General features: G+C 36.3%; 1 protein-coding gene across 4 annotated transcripts; it reads left to right on the top strand.

Annotated features, from left to right (window-relative positions):
* Positions 1–308: 308 nt before the first annotated feature.
* LOC109076876 (synaptonemal complex protein 2-like) lies at positions 309–24400 on the top strand. Of its 4 annotated transcripts, XM_042750784.1 has the most exons (47): positions 310–396; positions 498–525; positions 943–983; positions 1119–1259; positions 1354–1482; positions 1570–1674; positions 1801–1825; positions 1909–1994; positions 2211–2305; positions 2458–2492; positions 3533–3675; positions 3781–3833; positions 3913–3958; positions 4061–4165; positions 5901–5961; positions 7422–7570; positions 7883–7954; positions 8079–8210; positions 8749–8854; positions 9117–9283; positions 9463–9537; positions 9743–9803; positions 9891–9939; positions 10073–10176; positions 11837–12126; positions 15580–15692; positions 15772–15808; positions 16115–16188; positions 16287–16329; positions 16429–16466; positions 16628–16685; positions 16796–16958; positions 17151–17215; positions 17508–17681; positions 17817–18138; positions 18349–18578; positions 19540–19764; positions 19858–19912; positions 20003–20179; positions 20646–20783; positions 21923–22068; positions 22218–22312; positions 22412–22511; positions 22626–22684; positions 23235–23313; positions 23442–23498; positions 23873–24400. In XM_042750784.1, exons 3-47 carry the CDS (start codon positions 960–962, stop codon positions 23942–23944), a joined length of 4773 nt encoding a protein of 1590 aa, XP_042606718.1. In that variant the 5' UTR covers positions 310–396; positions 498–525; positions 943–959; the 3' UTR covers positions 23945–24400. The 4 variants fall into 4 exon arrangements, 3 of the variants coding, with proteins under 3 accessions (XP_042606717.1, XP_042606718.1, XP_042606719.1); XM_042750783.1 differs by having other exon boundaries at positions 309–525; XM_042750785.1 differs by having other exon boundaries at positions 320–525; positions 20003–20173.
* The last annotated feature ends 112 nt before the right edge of the window (positions 24401–24512 follow it).

The raw sequence follows: 24512 nt of genomic DNA, 5'->3' as shown, positions 1-24512 counted from the left end.
AGTTATTTACATTTATATTTACAATAAAGATACTGAAAGTCATTTACATGTCTTGTTTGTTTTAATAAATGTATGTTTATTAAAACCAATGCTATTTCATTTCGCTGGAATTCATAAATAATTTAAATATTTTCAGTACGTTTTATTTGTAAGATTTGTGCCATTCTGCTTTTAAAATGTATGATTATTATTATTATTATTACTACAGTAATCATAGTACACTCGGTGAGTTTTGAATCGAGAAGCAGATTGAACTGAAAAGATCTGACTTGTCCGCCTGAGCGTCCATTTTTGCGTCTGCGCGTGCGCGTCACTTTTTCCCGCGTTATCGAAACACAACGTTACAGTACAACCGTCAAAAGCGAAGTAATCGCTCTTTAACAAACTATTTTGAGTGTAAGTTGACCATTTCCGTCTCGGTTACTGTGCCTTTACGATCTACGTTAACTTCACATTGTTTGTTAATAATAAAAGCTATGTAAATTTTCCTCCTGAAGCCCGCTGAAGCGTCAGTCATAATCTGAGGTAAGATCTGCACATCCAGCAGACAGCCCAAGATAGCCACGATTTAATCTAATTATTACATTAAATATGATCGCTAACAGCATTCATTTTCACGGTTATGTCTATTATTTTGCTGTTTTGCGATAGTATTTTCGCTGCCTGTGCTGTCGTTTAGACCGTTATTAACTAACGGTAACGTAGCGTTATAAGTTAACGCTACAAATCGGCTCACAGCACAATTCACTTAATAGATGGCACATAAACGAAGCCAGACTACATAGTTTTTGATTATTTGGTTAATTCAATTCTGAGAAACACGAGGACTGACATTTAAAGGTGGCTGAGTCCTCATATTTCCTGGAATTGTGTTTTCTTTGAATGATCTGCATCTGAGATTCATATTTATGAGTTATTTAATGTCTTCAACATTTAAAACAGGTCATCGTCTGTGCATCATGGCACCTTTGCAGGACCATCAGGTGAGAATTAAACCCTAAAGAGCTGTTTAATTCATGCTTTTATTTCTGGGGGAAATGCTTTTGTCTTCTGTAATTATATGAGATGCTTTTTTATTCATTAGGACCACAAAGTTCACTTTATATTGTATTGCTTAGGTGGAGAAACTGGTGGATGAGGCTTTGAAACACAATAATTTTCAGGACCTGGAAAAAATCTTACAAAATGAAAACAAGGAAGGAACCACTATAAAATGTTCCAGACAATTCATGACCAAGCTGGATAAGCTTTTCATCAGGGTTAGTTATATGTTTAACATCGCCTTCGTGACTTAACTGTATGAACTTCTTCACTGGATTTATATGTACTGTTGTTGTTTATATGTTCTTGCAGGAAATGGATCTTGGAAATGTGGACAATGCTTGTCTGGTGCTTACCGTTTTGCACAAATATGGCGAGATGCTGGTGTTTCCAGGCGGTGGAGGGATATCTGTGATGGTTACCCAGGGTTTTGTTAAGAAGATAAGTTTGTAATCTGTGTTTCTGTTCTCTCTCTGTCTGTTTTGGTGAAGAAGAAGAATGTTTTCATTGCTTAAAATGTATGTTTACATGGTGCAGTGGTTCGAGAAGGCCAGAAAGCTGTGGGTGGAGGCAGGGTCATCAAGAAATGAGACTATGATAAAGCTGGCTGAGGACTTCTTTGATGCACTGATGGTTTGTTACGGCACATTTTGGGGGGTAAAAGGAAATGCAACAATCATTAGCTATGTTTTCTTGTAAACACCTCAACACACTGTATTATAGTATTCTGATTTGTGAAATGTCATTTCACTTTTGCAGGTTGTTCATGAAAGTTGTAAAGAAGGTGAGTTTTGTCCCAGATTTAAAAAGACAAAGGAGAAGTTGAACAGTGCTCTGCATTCAGTTCAAATCTGTGTTTCCCCACAGGTACATATGAAGTTACTGAAGCTCTGCTTAGTCACATTGGCAAACTGGCCTCTGATGCACAAATAAACATCATGATTCAGAAAGAGGTAGGAGATTCATTGCATTTCTTAATGGAAAGCCTTCCTAGGTTCAGTCACCGCTGATATGCTGAGAAGTAATCATTTCAGCCATATTGAAAACTCATTCTACGCCTCCAGTCATGACCTGTCACTCGAGCTGTGCTTACCCAGACGTTTCCAGAAATAGAAGACTGAATTACAAGAGGGGATGTATGAAGGATTATTATTTACTCTTATTGACAGGCAGCAAGGAAGCTCAATGCTATTCTGGAAAAGATTCCCATAGAGCTGAAAAAGAAAAAGAAGATCTTGTCAACTCAAGAGGCTTCATCTATGATGTATGTTGAATAATAATGCATTATCAGTCTCCTGAGTCTTAAGAACTTAAGCATATATTTAAAAGTTCCTCTCTTGCTCCTTATTCTGGAAAGTAGCTGTAGGAGTGTGAGTATGTGTATTTTAAATCTGTAGTGTGTTGTGTTTTTATCAGGAATGCAGTGGCCAGTCAAATCCTCAGAGGTGGAGGTTAGTGTCAAGATCCATTGTAATGAATATACGTAGTTTAGAACTTGCGATCATAAAAATATTTAAAAGAATTACGAATGCTTTGATCATTACAAAACTAGGGCCCTATGATTTCTGCAATGCAGAAAACGTGGACGGAATCGCGGAATCCAGTCATAAAAACGGAATTTAGAGTTTAACACGGAATGTCACGGAATTTGTCAAATTTTCACTAATGAATCAAAAGTAGGTCATTACACGCAAATCAAATCGCGATATGGACTAATATCTGTAAATATTAAGCTATAAAAGTCAGTTTAAATATGAATCCTGCATGTTCTGCGTGACTCTGTTAATGAATGGCGCAGAAGCGCGGCTTCATTTATTACACACATATGGAAGCATGCGTGACACTTGCAGTGATTTCAGTGTCTGCTGTCTCACTAAATGAGGACGTAAACACATGAACTACATCTCCAGAACTACGCTGAGAGTGACTTCATGAGCATTTGACTGTTTGATTTGAGTAAAACTAGCATCATATCACATACACAGAACTGTAAATGTATTCACAGCAACCCGTCAAAATAAAAGTCTGGTTTAATTTAAAGACAAGTATTTGCCAGAAATGTATTACTATTGTTCAGTAGAATGTACATAGCCTACTAGTACTACTACTAAAAAGAAACAAACAATTTAAGGAATAATCACACAACATTTCTTTCATGTTTTAATTTTAATAGTAAATCCCCTTTGTTTACCAAAAAAATAAAACATTTCATAGGGCCCTAAACATAATTAATTAACTTAATAAATTGATGTGAAAATGGATAAGTTTCATGATTTTAATTAATTAGACATGCCTTATATTAAATAATATTTAATCTAGCCATTAAAAAGGAGTTAAGAAAAATTAAAATGGAAAAAAATGAATTTTGAAAAAATTAAATAAAACAAAATTTTGGAAAAAAATAAAACTGATTTCATAGGGCCCTACAAAACTCATTTTAGACTGCACTCATACTGTGACTGATTGTAGCTACATATCTGTTGTGGTTCAGATTATGATTTGCAGGTGTCTTTAATGGAGGCCCTCTGCAGAATGGCTTCCCCAGCTCAGAGGAATCAACTAGCTGACTCCTGGTTCACAATGACCTTTGTCTCCTCTGCATTCAAGAAGATCAAGGATTCTGAGTTTGAGACTGTAAATATGGCCTCACTCATTTTAAACTGAATTTCCTTGCTCACATAGGATTTTAAAGTATGTCTTGTGTCTGTGTGTGTGTATGTGTGTGTGTGTGTGTGACAGGACTGTAGAAAGTTTCTAAATATGGTCAATGGCATGCAAGGAGATGGAAGAAGGTACTTAATATATTTTGACAGCTTTCGCTTTTTTTATAGATTGTATAACATATCTTGGTTTCTTCTTCTCATCTTACAGCGTGTACTCCTACCCTTGCCTAGAGGCATTTTTGGACAAACATGAGGTTAGTTTTCACATTTATAAGGGTGAGTGTGGGAATATATACACTCTGTTATTTTGTGCAGTTTTGAACAACATGTATATTTCTGTTTTGTTATATTTATAGCTGCTCATGCCAGAGGACAAGAATCTGGAAGCTTTCTGGATTGACTTCAATCTGGGAAGTCAAAGTATCTCTTTTTACTTCTGTGTGGCTAATAAGAAGGCCCAGGTAATGACATTATAGTCTCTCACAGTGGCCACATCTTACATTAGCTCTAGGGAAATAATAATAATATATAACAGGGTTTTCCAAATGGGGATTTGCATTGCCCTGGGGATTTGTGAGTTGATAAAAAGCTAATAATTATATCAAATGTAAAAATAAAATAAAATAAATAAATGGCGCTGCATGATAATCACAGTATGATCTGCTATATTCGGCGTCTCAAACAAGCTCAGGTCATGATAAATACAGCAAATAATGTGCATTTGGCAATCCAACATGCAATAACTTTCATTTACATTTTTGTGTAATTCATACCTGCAAACTAGTCGTTTTTGGGTGAAATTCATCATTTTGGATCAAAATATGTCATTGGGGGGTCGGGGTAGATAGAGAGAGAGAGAAATTGACTTAAAGCAGCACCGCACAGACCGATCATTGTATGATATCAAAGCACCGCGAGAGCTAGAGAGCAGATGGCCCCACATGCTTTCGAATCACTCTCGCTGTACTTTGATGTTATACGCCGATCGGTCGGTGCGCTGCTGCTTCAAATTGAATACACCTCATCTCACGATCCGGTCCGTTTTGATGGCACACTTATTGCTCACATCCGAATGTAAACATGTCGTCAGCATGGAAGTTCTTCATTTTGAGTGAAGCAGACACAAAGTTCGCAATTTGTTACACAATATTGACTGTTTTTGCTCAAGTTAGCTGACAAAGTTTCAATCAAAGCCACAGCAGAACTGTTTTGTGTCTCCGAGCAACACAGCGGTGTAATTTTAATGTAATTTTGTGGTGTAAATGCATTTATGGCACCTCAGCTTCATCAAACAGTCTGTGTAAATACATCTTATGTCACTTCAGATGCAGTGAAAACATGGAGTTTGTTGATAGTATGCGCACTCCAATGTGAACACTAAAATTTGCAAAAATAAATTACTCCACTGCTCACAAAGAGAGAGTTGCACTGTCCAAAAGGTTTGTGGTATAAATGTTCTTTTTTACTTGAAGCAGATGTTGTCTTTTCCCTTTATTTTGTTGTCAGAGTGCACCAGAATGCTTTATTTACATGCTAAATTCTCAAAAATGTTCTTCTGGAAGGGGATGCCACCAGACCCTCTGCAAGGTTTATAGTCCGCACTATGTCATCTTTTTGACCTCTTGTGAGTTTGCAGGTACGATAATTGCATAAAATTTTCATGCCAGAGGTTTACAGCATTTCAACAGTATAATATAAAAATAAAAGCTTGAGGATTTTTAATTTTTAAAGCTCAAGGATTTGAACATTTAAAAGTGAAGAATTTAAGACATAAATATTAATATTGTAAATTGTAGGTTAATATAATTATGATAAAATACTATTTTTTTTATTTTACAGTACAATTGTAGTTTACAATAATATGTTTTGTTTATATAACACAATAATAATTATTATTAATACTCAATTTGGGTTCCTAATATGCCTGGATCTTGAATATGAACTGAGGTATTATCTTTTTACTTGAATATCATGTGACCAACCAACATCAGAGAACCGTGAGTATGTGAATGTTTTGTTGAATTATTGTAATATTGGCTTAAAAAGAAGAGTTTCGGCTGACAAAAACATTTAGGAATCCCTGGTTTATAATTAAGCACAAAATTGTGTTTTAACTTACGGGGCTTTTTAATCACATTTGACAGTTTTCTGGAAGAAATGAATAGGAATATGAATGTTATATGTCTCTCCTTTCAGGATGGCCAGTGGAGCACTCTGTGTATAGTTGAAAATGAGGTTCAGAGTTACACAGTAGAAGGTAACACAATCAACACTGTCCCCTTTAAGCAGGTCACAGTGTTTCCCCTGCCATTGTATTAGGGGGGCGCACCGCCAGATCACAACAGAAGTAATTTAAAGTTACCTTTCCTATAGAACAAGTCTATACCGTCCATCCGTAAACAAACAAAATAGCCTTATGTTATTTATCTTATTTACACGACAGCATTTCATTTCTGTCTCTACATGGTCGTGCGTTTACAATTGTCCTCTGCTCTCTACCGCGGGCGCACACAGGTGAGCACACTCCCACTCCCACTTAGTATTTGTAAATATTAAGCCACAAAAAGACTATTTAAATATGAATTCTGCTTATCTCTGTGTTTATGAATGGTTCAGACGCACAGTTTTGTGTACCACTCATACTGAAGCATGCGTGACGATTCCAGTGATATTTACATCTGCCGTCTCTCTAAATGAGGACATATATACAAACAACATCTCCAGAACTGCTCTGAGAGTCACTTCATGAGTATTTGACCATTTCATTTCAGTAAAACAATCCTCATTTCATATATCCTCATATCAGAAATTTAATGTTGTTCACGACAATCCGTCAAAATAAATGTTTGGTTTAACTTGTCTTGAAGACATTGTGGCAGAAATACATTACTATTGTTTAGTAGAATATACGTACTACTAAAATCATTAAAACTTAATTTTTAAGGAGTAATCATACAATATTTCTTCAATATTTTAATTGTAATATTAAGTAATAAATGAAATAATAAAATTACAAAAATTAATTAGTTTAATTTTCATTAATTAAAAGATAAATTAAATTGATGCTTTATGCCTTAATTTGATAAACAGAAAAATGTAAATACACAACACAGAATTTATGAGGAAAAAAGTTCATAAGGCTATTGTAAAAATAAGTGAAACTTGTTTTTATGCTTTCAAATAATTACACCTATGCTAAAATACAGAATTTGATAACAATAAAACATAAGTTTGGAAAAAAAAATAACATTTCATAGGGCCTTAAATATGAAAATTGTGTTAAACTTTTAATAAAGGGATGTTAAATTGTTTAAATGTCATGATTTTAATTAATAATGCATGCTTTTTGATTAATACAATTTAATTTAATCATTTAAAAGGAGTCCAGAAAAATTAAAACGGAAAGAAATGGAATTTGGATAAAAATAAAATGGAATTTGGGGAAAATAGTTGTTCAGTTGTTACATTGACTGCTGTCTTTAAAAGAAACACATGAACACTTTGATTCCTTTAAGTGTTTGTGTTGGTGTCCGTCTGGCCCCAACCGAACATCCACCCCCTACACAAAGCCACTTATCAAGGGGAAACACTGGGTCATCTGAAGCTGTTCTCAAAACCCCCCAAAAAACAATAGTTTTGGATCCATATTAAACTTTCTGAGATCAGGATTTGTTCTAAGCTGTGTATAAAAACACATATCTATATTTGAATTCACAGAGGAGAGTGGCAAGAAGGTTCTTCATCTGGTTCTGACTGAGCCAGCCTGCTGCGACAACTTAGATGGCTCTAGAGTCACCATCAAATTCAGCTCATCTCTAGACATCCTGCGAGCCACTGAGAGTGTTTTTGGGCAGGCTAAGAACAGGGTGAGGGAAGTGGCTGATGTTACTTTAATAAAGAGTATAACATATCATTCCTGTTATACACGGTATTGTTTTTATAGCTTTACATCAGAGTGATCAGTTCTAAACTATGAATGGTTTGATAAGATGACATGTTGATTAAATGCGTGTTTTAATGTGGTCATTAGGATCTCATCATTTGTTTAATAGAGGCTGTATTATTAAATCTGATAATAGGAATGAACCACTTACATTAAATATCTAATCACGTGTTTTATGCAGCTGTAACACAGCAAACCAGCAGTGATGTTTTCAATCCCTCTTGCTGTATTTCAGACTTCTTTTAGGAAGTCCTCTATTGTGAAAACACCTGTTCACGTCAACCTAAGTTCACAGGAAAGTTCACAGGTGAGTCAGGCTCAAAGAATACCTCCAAACATGTCAATCACTTCTTCCTAAGGTGAACTGTGACATTGCAGTGTGTCGTTCTCTCATAAGGTGTGGGGTTTAACTGTCTGTGTTGAACTAACAGGTTTTTGTCCCTGAAAGTCAAGTGTCCCCCTCTCTGCGTGTAGAGGGAAAAGGGTCATCATCAGTCAAACGTAGCATTCCCTGCCAGCCTCCCACACATCCAACACCAAACACAAACAATGTGCCCCTACAGGTAAGACAGGAGGCTCACAACATAAACATTGTAATTGTTCATTCATTTTAGGATACCTGTAGAGCTTTTACAAAGCATAATGTTTTGTGAGAGCTTCGAATTGACCACAGATCTGATGCCATTTTATTGGCAAAGCTGAATATTTTTCCCTTTCAAGCCATTTGTGAAACACCTGTTTGTCAGATTTTATTTGAAAAACTAGTCTTTTTCCTCTGTTAACACCAGCTGCCTGATGAAAATATCTGTTATGTAATTGCCTTCATCAGGGCTTAATTATAATCATGATTGTTTATTGCACTGTGCATTCAGGCGTGTTATTAAATTAGATGACCTGTATAATTAACTTTGGTGAACTGTTGTCCTCATTTACCCTGTTGAAGTGACGAGTTTGTATTTCCTCATTTTTAACAACTGGAATATGGTGACACTGACTCACCTCTGTTACTGCTGCTGTCATTACAGCTTTATGTGCACATGCTAATGGCATCATAGTGGCCAGAAGTCTCTTGCTCTGAAAGTGCAAATCTCTTTTTCTCAGATGGTAACCCCTATAAAGATGAAGGTGTCTGAGTCTAGCACGTACATTTCTGGCAGTGTGGGGAGTAAACAGGGGAGCTGTTCCTCCATCTGTGTGCTTCCTGCAGGTAGGTCCATTAAGCTGTTTATGACTAATCAGTAAAGAATCCATTCTTGTAGAATATCAGAGATAGCTCTGTAGTTTTCCACTGCAAGAGTGTAAGCAATCTCAGCTCTGTTGTTGATTACCACACAATAATCTTGAATTGCCCCCCAGTTTGTTATAAGGTTTGTTGTAAAGATTATCTCTTGCTTGTGGTGAAATGCCATCTGTAGATTTTTATGTCATTTTTATGAGCAATATAAAGTTTTGTAACTACTTTTTTGTAGTGTCAAAGCTAATGGTGAAACCAGCTCTTCAGATGATGAGCTCTTCAGAGAGGAGGAAGGAGATTGAACTTAGAGAACTCATGATGTCTAAAACATCTTCCAGTGTGCGTTCTCTTAGTATTCAGTGCGAGAAGAACCAAAAGAAGGCCCATGCAATTCAAGCACAGGTATAACCTCTGTAGAAAGTGTCACTTCAAATTCAAGTTTATACTGATAAAAACAAATGGAGAATAGGGTTTATGAAACACTGGTACATTAATGAAGCAATATACTGATTAGTCTTTACTGATTTGTGTTGAACAGCTTAATGGAATTTAATCTCAGTGAATTCTGTTTGTCTTGTTAGTCGACCCCTGCTGCTCATAATGAAGAACAACAGAAAATCCAGGGCATGAAGGCTAAAGAAAAGAAGTACCACAAGGTGCTCTTAATTCATATATATTAGTTAAGTTATATATATTAAAATATATATATATATATATATATATATATATATATATATATTAGTTAAGTTATATTTATTAAACTATATAAGACATATTCGTTTATTTTGTTTTCTGTTTTTGCTACCTTCTTTTTTCTCTTATTGGCTTATCTTACCCTATAAAAAAATATATTTTTTGCAGCACATTCCTATAGACAAAGTAGTACAGATGGTGCAAGCTGACCATGAAGAGGACACTTTTGGTATTATATGAAGCATACTAAGAAAAATTCCATTGCAATTTTAACATTTGAATGCTTTTAACTTTATTTTGTTTCTTTGTGTAAAAGATAACAGCATAGTCCCAGACTCCCAACCTGTGAGAAAGGGAAGCTCATTGTGAGTGTATTATTATTAGCATTTTGATTAACATTTCCTAATTGTTTGACATTACGTCTATTTTAGAGAGGACTCTGTCTGCTCACAATATAATGTATGCTTGGATGTCTATCTTCTACATTTTACTGATCAGTTCACCTGCTATCTGGAGCTTGAACTCTAGTAAAAGGAGAATCTCTGTATCTGGATCACTGCTGGCTCTGCAAAAAGATTGCTCTAAAAACTGCACTATATCAGGTGAGTTAACAGATATGTAATGCAGGGCTCCAGACTGCGACCAAATGCATTTGTTTCTGCCGGTGCGACTAATTTTTGTGAGTGTTGTCCAACTCATAAGTGCTGCCATTTTGTTGCATTTGAGAAACATCAAATGGCAAACGAAACGAAAGCGAAACTAAACTGCACTACGTTACAGCTGCGCAGCGCTGACAGTTTATCAGCTCGGACCGTGACGCCAACAAACTTGTCTGAGCTCAGAACAGCTTTACTCGGGAGCAAAGTTGATTTCGCGACACTGTTACTGCACAGATGCAACAGTGCTTCGAGATCCAGTGGGAAGCATTTGAATTCGCCACACAATGACAAGGTTTCTGCGAGATCTAGTGAGAATCATTTAAATTCTGCACAGAATTCTCTGTTATAAACAGCGCTGACATACGTCAGGAAACCAGAAGTGGTAACACTAACTGTAACCATGCTGTTGTGGTAGAAATAGTCTAATGCATTACATCATTCATTTCAGTGTTTGTACAACCTTTTGAGAGAGCAATTCAAGTAGTTTTCAGTGACTTTCAAGCATTTCACACAACTATTTCCAGCACATTAAATATCTAAAATGATCCAGTTTGAATGTCATTTTAAATGGGATGAACAAAATATACTTTGTGGTAAACAAACACTTTTGTAAAATAAAAATAAAAAATACATCAAAACACAATTATAACCAGTAGACAGCAGCAGAGTACTTATTTGTCAGAATATTACACTTTCTTTGTGTATGAAGTAAGAAAAGTCACAGTGCCTTGAAAAACAAACTTTCCTTCAATTTGCTACTAAATTAAACATAATCCCTGAAGTCAGTCAGTTCCATATAATAAAAGAATATTGGTACATTTAATAAGAGTGGAATACATACATTTTCTATATAAATTTTTTATTTTGCACCAGTAAATTTTGTGTGTATTAACTTAAGCTTAGTGCTTTACTGTCGAATCTGTTTAAACAAAAAACAAAAGAGAAATAAACAAGAAATGAACATGTAATATTATTAGTAACTTTACTTATTATTGCAATACAATAGTAATTTTATGATAAAATGATCTATATTTTAATACTCCCACACACCACCCCCAGCGCTACCAAATCTGCTCCTGGTGCCACTATCTGTAGAACTTAGTGGCGCTGGTGCCACTGCTCTCAAATGTTAGTCTGGAGCCCTGTAAGGTATGTTTTATTAGCAAAGAATAAACTACAATACATGACTCTTCAATACATAATTGTGATTGGTCAATCCCGGCATTCTGTAGTAAGATATTTTTGTATTATTATGACCTCTATACTATAATTGACTGTTTGAACCAATTTCCTACATAGCTGTGCTAGTTTCAGGTCTCTTATCACTGTGCAGTCTCACATAGTAAAATATAATAATTTACTCTCATCATATTACTCCCCCACTGGTTATATAAGGCAAGTGTAATCCAGTCCATGAAAGAATGACTGTGTATGTTTTTTGGATCCTGAATCAGTCTATATATTTACTCACTGAATCTGTCAGATTGTTTACTTAATTTCCCTGCTTCAAATCTTGAATTTAGTAAACACCGTTCCTGATATTTTGTCACTATATGAATCAGGTGGCTTTGTGTAACCTTGCATTCTGTGTAATCATCTCCAGATGGTAGTTCTCATCCCCCTCCTCAGCGTCTGTCCCCAGCACAGTGTGCATCCAGAGCCCTGACCCAGAAGCAGCTGCACACCCAGCTCACTCAGAGATTGGAGGAGGTGGTGAGGGAGCAGCAGGGTACAGACGGCCGTACAGCCCAGAGAGGCTCATCACTGGAGCCCAGAACTGCAGGTCAAGAAAAGGAGAATATGGAGAAGTCAGTGAAGTCCATGCCTGCTAGACCTGCACAGGAGAGAAGGAAGAGTAGTGAAGTTCATGCCGACACATCAGACCAGGACAATGTGAGACTCTTTTAGTTGGAATAGATGTCTTTATGTTGTAAAGAGCAAATATTATTATGCTGCGTTCACACCAAACGCGAATAGAGTGTCTGGCGCAAATGATTTCAATGTTAAGTCGCGTTAACCAATCAGGAGCCTGCTCAGGAGTCACTCATTCAACATGGAGGAATGACTGACATTGTTAGTAAGCAGTCAACCGGAGCTATATGACAAAAGTTCATATTTCTATAGAGACAGGAATAAAAAGGACCTATATATATAAAACATATTAATAGATTAATTGAATAAAGGCCAAAGATAAGATTTACCCCAAACAATTATATTTTATCTTGAACCACTGAAGAGACATCAGAGCCAGCGGCAAATGTCAGAAGGTCTAGCCGAGGTGAGGCTGCTCTCTGCGGATACATGATCACTGAGCTCCCGCTGATCGCATGGAGCTCATCTCCGAAATCGGCGAAACACATTTTTAAATAGACGCTGTCTTTATAAATAAACCGCATATTTGAGTTTAAAACAACTACATTCTCACCTGAAATTCTTTTAAAACTACATTTCACGGCAAGATAACAGTAATATTTTGAAAATTATCCGAATAAAAATGGTGGTTGAAAATGCTGCGTCAACTCAGCTGGAAGCCCCCCCATGACGCAAATTCGCATCTGTTGTGAAGTTAATTTCACGCGCGAATGAAGCGAATGATCTCAAAATGTTCAAGCGCCAAACTATACGCGGTAGACGCGAATTTGACGCACACAGCATAAGTGTTTGCTAGGGATGGGCAATATCTTATCATTTGCGATATACCAATAAAAATTGTCCCACCATAAGAATTAGTCTTCCCACCATAATAACGATAAAGTCTAGTTGTTGACATATTTCTGTGTGCGACTGTGTGAAGTGATGTGAAGAAAGGCGGATGTGAAATTAAGCAGCTCCTTCTACAGTCTGGAACAGGTTTGGATAATGCTATACAGTGCGACAAAAATCGGTCTGAGCCTTGAGTAAATGTACTACAGTAGAACGTGTACACTACAGTTTTACATGTGTATGAGTCGTTTACAAACCTGTTGTCCAACAAAGATATTATTCATTGACGTGCTTTTTCATAACATAGTTAAGTGTTTGAAATAACTTATTTTTGAGATCAGATGTGCTTTCGTATCACAGAATAAGGCAGAAATCATACTATTTTATAGCATTATATATACAGTGATAAAGGCTATGTCGATTACCACTGCATTATAAATATACTTTATCCTTATAAAAATACCCAAGATTGCTTGAAGAACACAGACCATATATTTTGTGCAATCATATGTTTATTGTCTTCAGGTTTCCTCAGTCAAGATTTCTCTATCTGCGTTTTATTTAGCTACAGCGATCACTGGATACCTCTGTCCATATCATAGACTGTATAAAAACAGGTCCATATTAGTGATTTCCTGGAGCATTACTTCTACTATGCATATGTGGAGTTTCTGCTCAGTATGAAATAAACAGTTGTGTGTACTGCTCACAACATCCAATTTTGGGTAAAAATAGGAAAGATAATACTTTTCTCTAAAAAACAGGATTATCATCATTGATATCGTTATCGCAATAAATATCAGAAATTATTGTGACACATTTTTAAGCCCATATCGCCCATCCCTAGTGTTTGCTAAAGCAGCTGTTACTATTTCTTGAATTTGGAGTCGATTTGTTCTAGGCACATTGAGATGTGGCACTTAAAGAAGTTTTAAAAAAATTACTGAAAATTCTCTCACCCCTTTGTCATCCAAGATGTCCATGTCTTTCCTTCTTCAGTCATAAAGAAATTATGTTTTTTTTTTTGAGTAAAACATTTCAGGAATCTTTTCCATATAGTGGACCTCTATGGTGCCCGCGAGCTTGAACCTCCAAATTTCAGTTTAAATGCAGCTTCAAAGGGCTCTAAACGATCCAAGCCAATGAAGAAGGGTCTTATCTAGCGAAACAAATGGTTATTTTCTAAAGAAATAATAAAAAAATAACAATTTCTATACTCTTTAACCTCAAATGCTTGTCTTGTCTAGCTCTGCGTGAACTCTGTGCACTTCGGTTCAAGACAGTTAGGGTCTCCCATTTCATTTTCTCCTCAAAATAGTTCTACATCGCTGTTTTACCTTTTTTTGTAAAGGGCGATTTGACCTTCTTTGCACGTTCACTTGTAAACACTGAGTCGGTACTTCTGCAGTGATGTAGGACCATTTTGAAATTGGAGAAGAAAATGAGATGGGAGTTTTTCAACACACAATAACAGTTTCGAACGGGACTGTACAGAGTACGCATGCGCATCGCAGAGCTAGACGAGATGAGCATTTGAGGTTAAAAGTCTTCTTTTGTTCCACAGATGTTTTCCTCTTTTATTTTTTATCCGCCATCTCGATCTTTCTGTCATTGCTCGGCTCGGCTAATGTCCATCCTGTTCACTGAGCGCTCTTTCTCTCTTTTCACGGCCCTTATTGCTGATTGGCTACAAGTTTGATTTGGTACTTAGCTGACACAGTTTTCTAAAGTGTTTTTGAAAAAATACATACCCCACCTTTAAGAGTATGTGGGTGATGCAGGTTTGGATCAGACCTGTCATGCCTTGTGAAGAAGAAGTGTACTTAATTGCGCTTGTAGTGTACTTCAAATCTTAAAAGTGGATTTTAAAAAAATAATACAATATTAATGAAATTAATGGCTTTAATGCACTTAAGAACACTTAAAAAGTACATTTTGTAAAAATATCAAATTAAAAATGTTACATTTTAAATTGTTTTTTTAATAATCTTGTGCCATGCTATAAAAAACTTACTGCATACTAAACACTGCATACTAACATACTAAATACTAAAACTAACATACTAACATACTAAATCACATGTAAAGTGCTTGATTATAATTTTGACCGTTGTGCTATTTGATATAACATTTAAATTAATATATTTAAAATTGACTATTTTAAATTTACTGCAACTTCATGCTTGTCAGTTCAATATACAGTAAACCAGAACCATATTTCGAAGACAATAGAAGTAATTATGAATTACATATAAAGATGTATTCAATTCCTGCTATATTTCCTATATTTAAATTTTTAAATTATTGTAATTATAAATAATGGGCAATTAAGTGTCATAAAACATTACATTCAGTTCACACTTTTATAGTATTTTAAACATATTTAGATATATCCTATATTTAGATATTTATCCTTTTAAAGTGTATTTTATATTTATTTTTTTACGGTTATACAGTAATACTTATAAACACTCAAGTATGTGAAAGTGTACTTCTTTTTCACCAGGGATGTTCCAGTCCCATTCCTTTCTCCCCATGATTTTCTGTCCTCTCTCTACTGTCCTGTTAATTAATGGCCTATAAATAAAAAAAAAACAAAGCAAGGTTTATTATATTAAACTGTGTTTGTTGTTATTGTTCTGGATGGCACATGCTGCAGATGGTGTGGTGAAAATGATATCCAGTCATTATAAGAGAACTGAAAAAGTAGCGTCCCATGAACCTGGAGGCCTGTGTAATATCGGGTCTAAAAACAGGTGACACACTGACCTTTCATTCATGCCCTGCCTTTTCCACTGTCCTCACATTGAATAACACTCTTACCTTCACTTTCAGATATCTGCTCAATAAGAGCTGCTGTCCATCCTCCACTGTAAGTCATTTAGAAAGAAAACAGTATGTGTAATGTTAAATCAATACATCTACCCTGTTGAAAAAACAGCATATGCTGGTTAGGGATGTTTTGAAGCATGGCAGCTGGTTATAAGCTGATCCTGAGCAGGATCTAGTTGCTTAAGGCCAGCACAAGACCAACAAAGGACCAGCTTAAACCAGCTCAAACCAGCTGCCATGCTTTAAAACATACCTTACCAGCATATGCTGTTTTTTTTTTTTCATCAGGGTAGTTACAAATGTGATGCAAACTTACAATTTTTTTCCCTTACACATTGTGTTACAGGATAAAACTGCTGCCAAGAGTTCAAGTTTGTACAAAACACAAGACAAAGCCAAGAAGGAGTTCCAGCTGCTTGAGTATTGCATTCTACTGACTTCAATCCCTTAAACTCGGGATATTTAGTTTGAAAATATATTTTATAAATCACTGAATTTATTGTGTTTGGTCTCCTCAGGGATGTTTATGCATTTACAGAAGACAAGGCAAAAATTAGTGTGGTAAGGACACCAGTAGCTCTGAATGGAAACATCATAACATTTATAATATTTAAAAACATGATAATAAACTTCATTAGTTCTTAATTTTGTCCTCTTTAGAGAAAGAAATCCTCTGACACATCCAGAGTGGAAAGCAGGTAACTCTGTTAATTTATAAGAACAGCCCCCTCTAGTGTTGAACAATACAATAATACTCAGTTAGAATCTCTCCAAAGAAATCCTGCATTTGTGAACATGTGACTGCTTGTTAATACATTATGTACTTTATTGCATATTCATATTACGTGTTTTCTTTTAGTCCACCAAGTAATCCTCAGACTCTCTCCAAGTCTGCTAAAAGACGTCGGCCTACAAAGGTTTCACATTTCATTAATTATTTGGGGATGGTCATTAATGCATTTGCTTATTTAACATACGCCTATCACAAAAAAATCCACTTTTTATACTTGGTTGTGTTACAATCTAGGCTGCCGAGGCAAATGAGAAGAAAAAGCTGTTCAGTGATACGGACACAGACAACACGACAGAGATTAGCTGGTTACACTCAGCCAACAGGAAACCCAAGCCCAAAGTGGCAGACTACAGCAGGCAGCCGGTTAAACCCATCTTTCCACCAGCTGACACTGCATGTATGCTACACCAGTCTCTTACATCTCCAACTGTTGTTTTGAACACTTATTTGTCATCTGCAGAGGTTAACTCTACAGTGAAGATGGGTGGCATCTATTTAACAACTACACACAAACTTTATCAACTACTTTCCCTCTCTCTTTTTCACATCTTTCTGTATGTTAATCTCTTACACTTTTATTTTGCTTCAGTTAAATCACCATATACACCTTTGCCTTCGCCAAAACCAGTGAAAGAACAAATCAAGCCAAAGCGGGTAAGAACAAGTGCCATATTCTACAATTTGTAGCTTTTTTTGTCATGTTTATAATGTTATTTGGTGTTAATTGGTAAATATTGGTTGGTTATGTGGTAACGTGTTCATGGTTATAACATCATAAACAGAATCTTTTCCAAATTGACCATTTGCAGCTTAGTTTGGTTAGGGTGGACTGAGGAGAATATTAGAGTGGGTCTGCACTGTAATTTCAACCCAGTTTTACTACACTTTTTTTATAGTCATATTTATAGTAATTATTCACTTTTCTATTGAATTGGGTGAATAATAGAAGAGACAGAAGAAAATGGCGGAACAGGAGGATAAAAGGCAGCCAAGCGTCAATGAAAAGAAAGCCACAGGACGACCTCAAAGAGCTGCAGCCTTGACCAGAACCTACAGAGAGGCGTCTGACTCAGACAACCTGTCCAGTCTGTCAGAGAGCGAAAAAGCACCACCCCCTAAGGCATGTGGTTTTCAGCACAGTCAGTTCACAGGGATCTTCAGTAGTTGTAAATGCCTCGATTTAAGATCTTCAGGGTCTAGACAGACTAATAATAATGGCCCTGGTAAGCTTTATGTCTTTGTCTTTTCTGAATAGAAAAAAGCAGTTGGGCGAGCAGCAACGCTTCAGCAGACTGTCCCAGCTCGAGCCACAGAACAAGGAGAAAAGAGAGAGAAAACCTCTGTAGACATAGCCAAACTACAAAATGAGAAGGACGTACAGAAAAAGGCAGATAAAGTCTTTGCAAAGATTCTGGGAGGTCAGAGGAATGATAAAGGCAAGAAGATGTGTAGTCCAGAGCATCTTATAGTGAAGAAGACGTCATCTGCTCAGGGGTCAGTCAGAAGACAGAAGGAATCTTGGGCTGCAAGACTATCTTCCACATTCGCCTCGCCTCCCTCCGTTGAGAAGATGAGATGTAAGAGTTAATGTGCCTTAAATTAGTTATTTGTATTTGTATAAATGTATGTCTGTTAATTAAAATGTTTATTTGCTAAATTTATATGCATTAATAATTGTGTTAATTACTGGCTCTGAATCACACTGAAATTGATTGAATGCACAGCCTGGTATAAAAAAAACATCTTGTCTAACTGCTGTGTAAATTCAATTTTATTTTTCTCTGTAGCAGGCGAAAAACTAACAACCAACTTGAGATCCAATGCTACACCGCTCCGTTCTCTGTCCATCTCTCCGATCGAAGCCGACTCTTCTCCGCTACAGCCTCTCGGTTCTCTCAAAGCCTTCTCTCTCTGTAAAACCCCGGGGAATAAAGCTGCTGTGAAGCTGCCATCTCACACCATAACACCTGTTTCCACAACCTCAAGAGGCTCTAAGCGGATTCTGCCTGCTGCACAGGTAAACAGGAAACATGGTGCATGTTTTCAAAGTAAGATGATCAAGTACGAATGGGCGACATTACAGCTCTCAATGCTCATTTCATTGTTAGTTCCAATCATAAACTTGTCTCAAAAAATATTTGGCATTTGGTATCTGCAAAACAAATGATGCTAAATAAAGAGCTAACTTAATATTTCTATGGCAAAATAATTTTGATTTTGATGTTCACTACTGTTCAAAGTTTGGGATTAGCTTTTAATACTTTTATTCAGCAAGTATGCATAAAAAGTGATCAAAAGTGACAGTAAATACATTTATAATAAAAAAAAAATGTCTGTTTCAAAAAAATGCTGCTCTTTTGAGCTTTGTGTGTATTAAAGAGTCTTGAAAAAAAATATCACACATTCCTGATTTCAACTGTTTTCAACATTAATAATAATAATAATAAATGTTTCTTGAGCAGCATATCACTATATTAGAATGATTTCTGAAGGATCGTGTGACTGGAGTAATGATGCTGAAAATTCAGACACACCAATAATTGTAATAATATTTCACAATATTACTGATATTTATAGATTTTTACTCATTTTTTGATTAAATGAATGCAGCATTTGAAAGCATAAGAAACTTCTTTCAAAAGCCTCAAACTTTTGAACAGTGTATAAAGCCATTAATTTATATTTTTTGTAACCTTAACATTTATTTTTATGAAATGTTTTTTAAGTGTGCTTGTGTCATTCTTCTGTCTTTATTTAAAAGGAATGCCACTTGGGTTGATATTTTACAGTGTAATACAATTACATTAATACATTTTAAGTGTGGCTTAAATTTCCAGATGTTTTTTGGGGCCACTATAGGTACGAATACAAGTGTGACTTGATTGTGTTATTCAGTCTTTATTTTAACATAAACATGTTGTATTTGTCGTTACCTCTCTGATCTAAAGATTAATACGTTTATGTAATGCCTAACTCAGGTTGAGCTGAGTCCAGTCCACTCATTACTGACCCCTACTCAACCCCAGGAGAAATCCACCCAGCCCTCCCCACGCATCCCTCCACACCTCCAGGAGGAGCTGAAAGGTGTCATGGACAAAACCAGCCCAACATCGTTTGAAAGGAGGTCTGTCATTTCTGTGACAATGAGCCAATCTTCTCACTTATCTGTGAGCAACATGGCCTTGATGTGCACTGAGCTAGAGGTACAGCTTTAACAGTTTATTTCTGAGCACAGTTACACTTTTCATAGTACTTCATTTCAGTAACACACCACTTCAATCTTGTACGACTTAAAGAAAACACCAGCAAGCCAGAAAGGAAGTAAGGTTGAGAGACTAGAATTTAAGTCAGGTGAAGAGATTTTTCAATTATGTTGTGTTTTTTTATTTTATTTGTTAGTATAAAAAAATAAGATTCTTTTTTGTACTAATTGCCAATCAGGTCCAACGGCCATCCACAAGCATCTCACCCTGAGCCACTCCGCTAGTCTTTCAGAGAGAGAGGAGGACAGTGAGGAGGACAAAGAGAATAAGGCTCCTTCTCCCTCACAGCTAGCTCTGAAAATGAAGCCTAGAAAGCTGTTTGTGCCTACTAATAAATCCTTCACTCCTAGTAAGGGTATTTATCACCTTATAAGAAAGATTATGCATCATCCTAACTGGGCATGGTGTGGCAAGTTACCAGCATAAAGTTTTTTTTCCTTGTGGTAATACCAGCCAATCAGAACATATTTAATGTTTAATATACAGTCATGAAAAGCTAGATTGAGGACCAATAATATTTCACTGTGGGCGAAGCAACCAAGCATGATGCAGAAAAAATAGAAACCAAACAACCTCGTTAACTACAGAAACTTTGATTAACTCAAAGAATTTTAATGTGATTTATCATTTAATGCTTTATAACATGACACAATCAGAGTAGGTCTCTATATATAGATAGCACATTACTGAATATTTAGATTTTGCAGACAGTTTTACCGAATGTGCATCTCAGTTTCTCGGACACAGATTAATCCCAGTCCTGGTTCAGCAGACACTGTTATTTTTGATTCTGTGAGTGATGTTGTGTTGCTGTGCCTCAGGCCCCATTACTAAACCGCTGGTGAAGGATCAGAGCAGCTCAGAGGAAGAAGAGGAGGACATAGTCACAGAGAACAGAAGACGAAAGAGAAGTTACCAGAGAGGCCTGAATAAAAGGGCCAAGCAAACAACAATATCCAGTAATACGAAAAAGTGTTTCTGGGCACAAAACAAGGCTAAGAATTTGCTATTGATGTCATTTAAATGTTTCGGTGTCATTGAAGCTTGTTAATGCTTCTGAAAGAAGTCTCTTATCCTTACTAATTTGATCATAAACATTATTTTTTCATTCTGATATGCTGATTTGGTGCTCAAGAACATTTCTTATTATCAGTGTTGAAAACAGTTGTGCTGCCTAACATTTTTGTGAAAACCTTATATATATATATATATATATATATATATAATAAAAAATAATAATAATATATGTATATATATATTATATATATATATTTTTTTACATTTAACATTAAACATTGTCACTTCTTATCAGTTTAAAGGGATAGTTCACCCAAAAATGAAAATTCTGTCATTAATTACTTGCCTTCAAACGTGCCAAACCTGTAAGACCTTCATTCATCCTCAGAACACAAATCAAGATATTTTGATGAAATCTGAGAGCTTTCTTACCCTGCATAGACAGCAACACAACTGAAACGTTAGAGGCCCAGAAAGGTAGTAAAGACATTGTTAAAATAGTCCATGTGACATCAGTGGTTCAACCGCAAACCAAATGCGCACATTTGCGTTGTAGATCTCTTGTGAATGGCGGTGGAGACTGACATGGAAGAGAAGAAACTGTTAAAATAGTTATTTTTGTTTTCTTTGCGCACAAAATGTATTTTCATAGCTTCATATAATTACAGCTGAACCACTGATGTCACATGGACTATTTTAACAATGTATTTACTACCTTTCTGGGCCTCTAACGTTTCAGTTGTGTTGCTGTCTATGCAGGGTAAGAAAGCTCTCAGATTTCATCAAAAATATTTAAATGTATGTTCTAAAGATGAATTAAGGTCTTATGGGTTTGGAACGACATGAAGGTGAGTATTTTTGTGTGAACTAACCCTTTAATGCATTCTTGCTGAATAAAAGTATTTCTTACAAAAAAATCCCACTGACCCCAAATTTTTGAATGGTTGTGTAAATATAAAGCATGGAATAATTCAGACGCTTGGTTGTACTGTACCTCTAAGTTCACTCACTGTACAGGTGTGTGTGATTTTTAAAGTGCTGATGAGTGACTCATGGGTATGTCTATGTGTGTTCCCTCCAGCTGAGGAAGTGGAGACGCTGTCATCTTGTACAAGGTCCAGCTGCAGGCATGCCAGTGTGGAGGCAGACATAGACCTGACCCAGCCTGCTCAGCAGGTGGGCCTTATCTGCCATCAGTTCAGCTCAGAGCTTAAGAGGAAGATCAAGGTGCTTGTCATTTCACTTTTCTCCCTAAACCAGCTCATGCCAGCTCTTGAGGATTCCCATCCTTGCATGCAAAACCCGCTGCACATCCTGAAGTTTTTAGTTGAGTGTGTATTAGCATTTTCTAATAACTTGTCTTGTGCATTTGTCAGAAACGTTGCAGGACAATGGATATTTACACCGGGCAGGCTTTGAAGACCTTAGGGCAGCACATGTCATCTGTCAGCGTCCAAGTGCACCAGTACAGGTCAGACATGACCCTTGACCCTAAAGAGGTCAGAATTTCTGCCTGGTAACACGTCTGATATTTACCTCTACCGCTTTCTTTATCTTGCCTAATATATAGTACTCAGAGGCTGGAGAAAGTTAAACAAGTCCTGTTGAGCGAAATAGCAGACCTGGAGCAAGATGACATAGTTTTGAGAAGCATGGAAGAGGAATTGACGGTACCGAGTGTTCTGATTTGCCAAGTGTCTATAATTGCAAACGCACTTTGGCAAGTAAATGTTTCAAATATCTATATGTGAATGGCCTTTGATTCAATCACACTATATGTACAGACTTACTGGGAGAAGCAGACCTTGGCCTTCCACACTTACCAAGAGAAAGGAACCAAGAGGTGAGAATAACAGCTTCATGAGATGAATGCCATAGATTTCCCAGCCCTAATGTAAATGGAACTAATCTTCCCTTCATAGCTGTTCTGTTCACTTAATATGTAATCATGTCTACAAGACTTGTTTATAATAAACAGGATTTTCCATGCATTCGTTGCAGCAGGGGAAAAACAGCAAGAATTATGTAATGCTGATTATTTGTTCTCTCTGTAATGCTATTATGCCAAGAATCTTGTGATTTCTTTAAAAAAGGGCAGCTCAAAGACAAGATTTTAGACAGGTTCATTTTTAGTGCACTAAGGGTTGCATAATAAATAAAACATCAGTGTAAATTGAACATTTAGTGTTTACATGCACACAGCACATTTTTTGCAAGAAAGCTACCTAGCAGGGTTTGCATGCATTGTAAGACATGTTTCAAAGAATTTGTCTATTTCTCTAGATTCAAGCAAAATGACTGATTTGAATAGTTCCCTCTGTATTTGCTGTTTGTACACTGGATTTGTCATTTAAGTGCTTGTCTTGCTCGTTCTTGTTGTTTTTTTGTCTCAGATTACATCAGTTGAAAAGCACCATTCAGACTGACGTGTGTGATAGTCTAGAGTATGAGAAACAAGTCTTCTCTGTGGAGGTGAGGAACTGAACCTTTGTTGAGTGGAATCCATCATGGTTCAGTAGTTATACTCAACAGTTCAAGCCATTTTAACCTTTGATTGTCTAGAATAAATTTTTTATTTTATTTTTTTGCTTTTGTTGCAGATGTCTTTGATGAAGAAGAGCATGACGTCAGTTCAGGAGCGTTTCTTCAAAGAAATAGTGAGAGCCCAAACAGAACTGATATTTTATACTTGTTATCGTGATATCTTGGGGGAAGTCGTGGCCTAATGGTTAGAGCGTTTGACTCCTAACCCTAAGGTTGTGGGTTCGAGTCTCGAGTCCCACGACTGAGGTGCCCTTGAGCAAGGCACCGAACCCCCAACTGCTCACCGGGTGCCGCAGAATAAATGGCTGCCCACTGCTCCGGGTGTGTGTTCATGGTGTGTGTGTGTTCACTGTTGTGTGTGAACACTAATCACGCATTAACTGCAAACCACCAATTCTCAACATCACCCACAATACCTGTATTCATATCATCCAAATTACACTTTCATATCACACAGGATTGAATTAAATTTTTTTTGTCTTTGTAGCACGAGGAAGAGTTGACGAGTGTGCGAAGAGGACTGCAATCCTTGTTCTTCCCTGATGCATCGAGGTTCTGACCTGAGGGGAAAAAATCTACCGTTTGAAAATTTATTTAAACTATTCCTAAAACCTGTTTGTATGCTTAGATATCATTACTGTTGTGTTCTTTTAAAATAGCATTACTCGAAAGGTTGAATATTTGTACTTTATGCCATTTATTCTGGTCTCCTTGAAACAATGGTTGGCTGTACGTAGTTTTAGCGCACATATTTGCTTGTGGTTTTTAATATAAATAATGAATAGTTGTAAAAAGCAAATAAGTAATTGTTATAGGTGAGAACAAATGCATTTATTTCTAACATCCCACCTTATAAAAATCAACTTTAGATGCATGTGCGTGGAAATTAAAAAGGGATACTACATTCTATAAAAATGTTTTTTGCATTTACACTAGCAAGGGCCAGAATTAGTTAACCACATGGGTTCAATTGATGGGAGATGTTGAAAAATAAAGACAGAAAAAATTACTAAAAGGGTTCTTTTTTTATCATTTTTACTTGCAGTTTGAAGGCTCTCAAAGATTAAGTTCAGATTGAGTGACTTGATGCATTTTTGTTAATTATTGTCCTCTGTAAATGGAACAAG

Source organism: Cyprinus carpio, chromosome B23 (assembly GCF_018340385.1).
Source record: "Cyprinus carpio isolate SPL01 chromosome B23, ASM1834038v1, whole genome shotgun sequence".
In the NCBI taxonomy this organism is placed as follows: Eukaryota; Metazoa; Chordata; class Actinopteri; order Cypriniformes; family Cyprinidae; genus Cyprinus; species Cyprinus carpio.
This window is presented reverse-complemented; position numbering and strand designations above follow the sequence as displayed.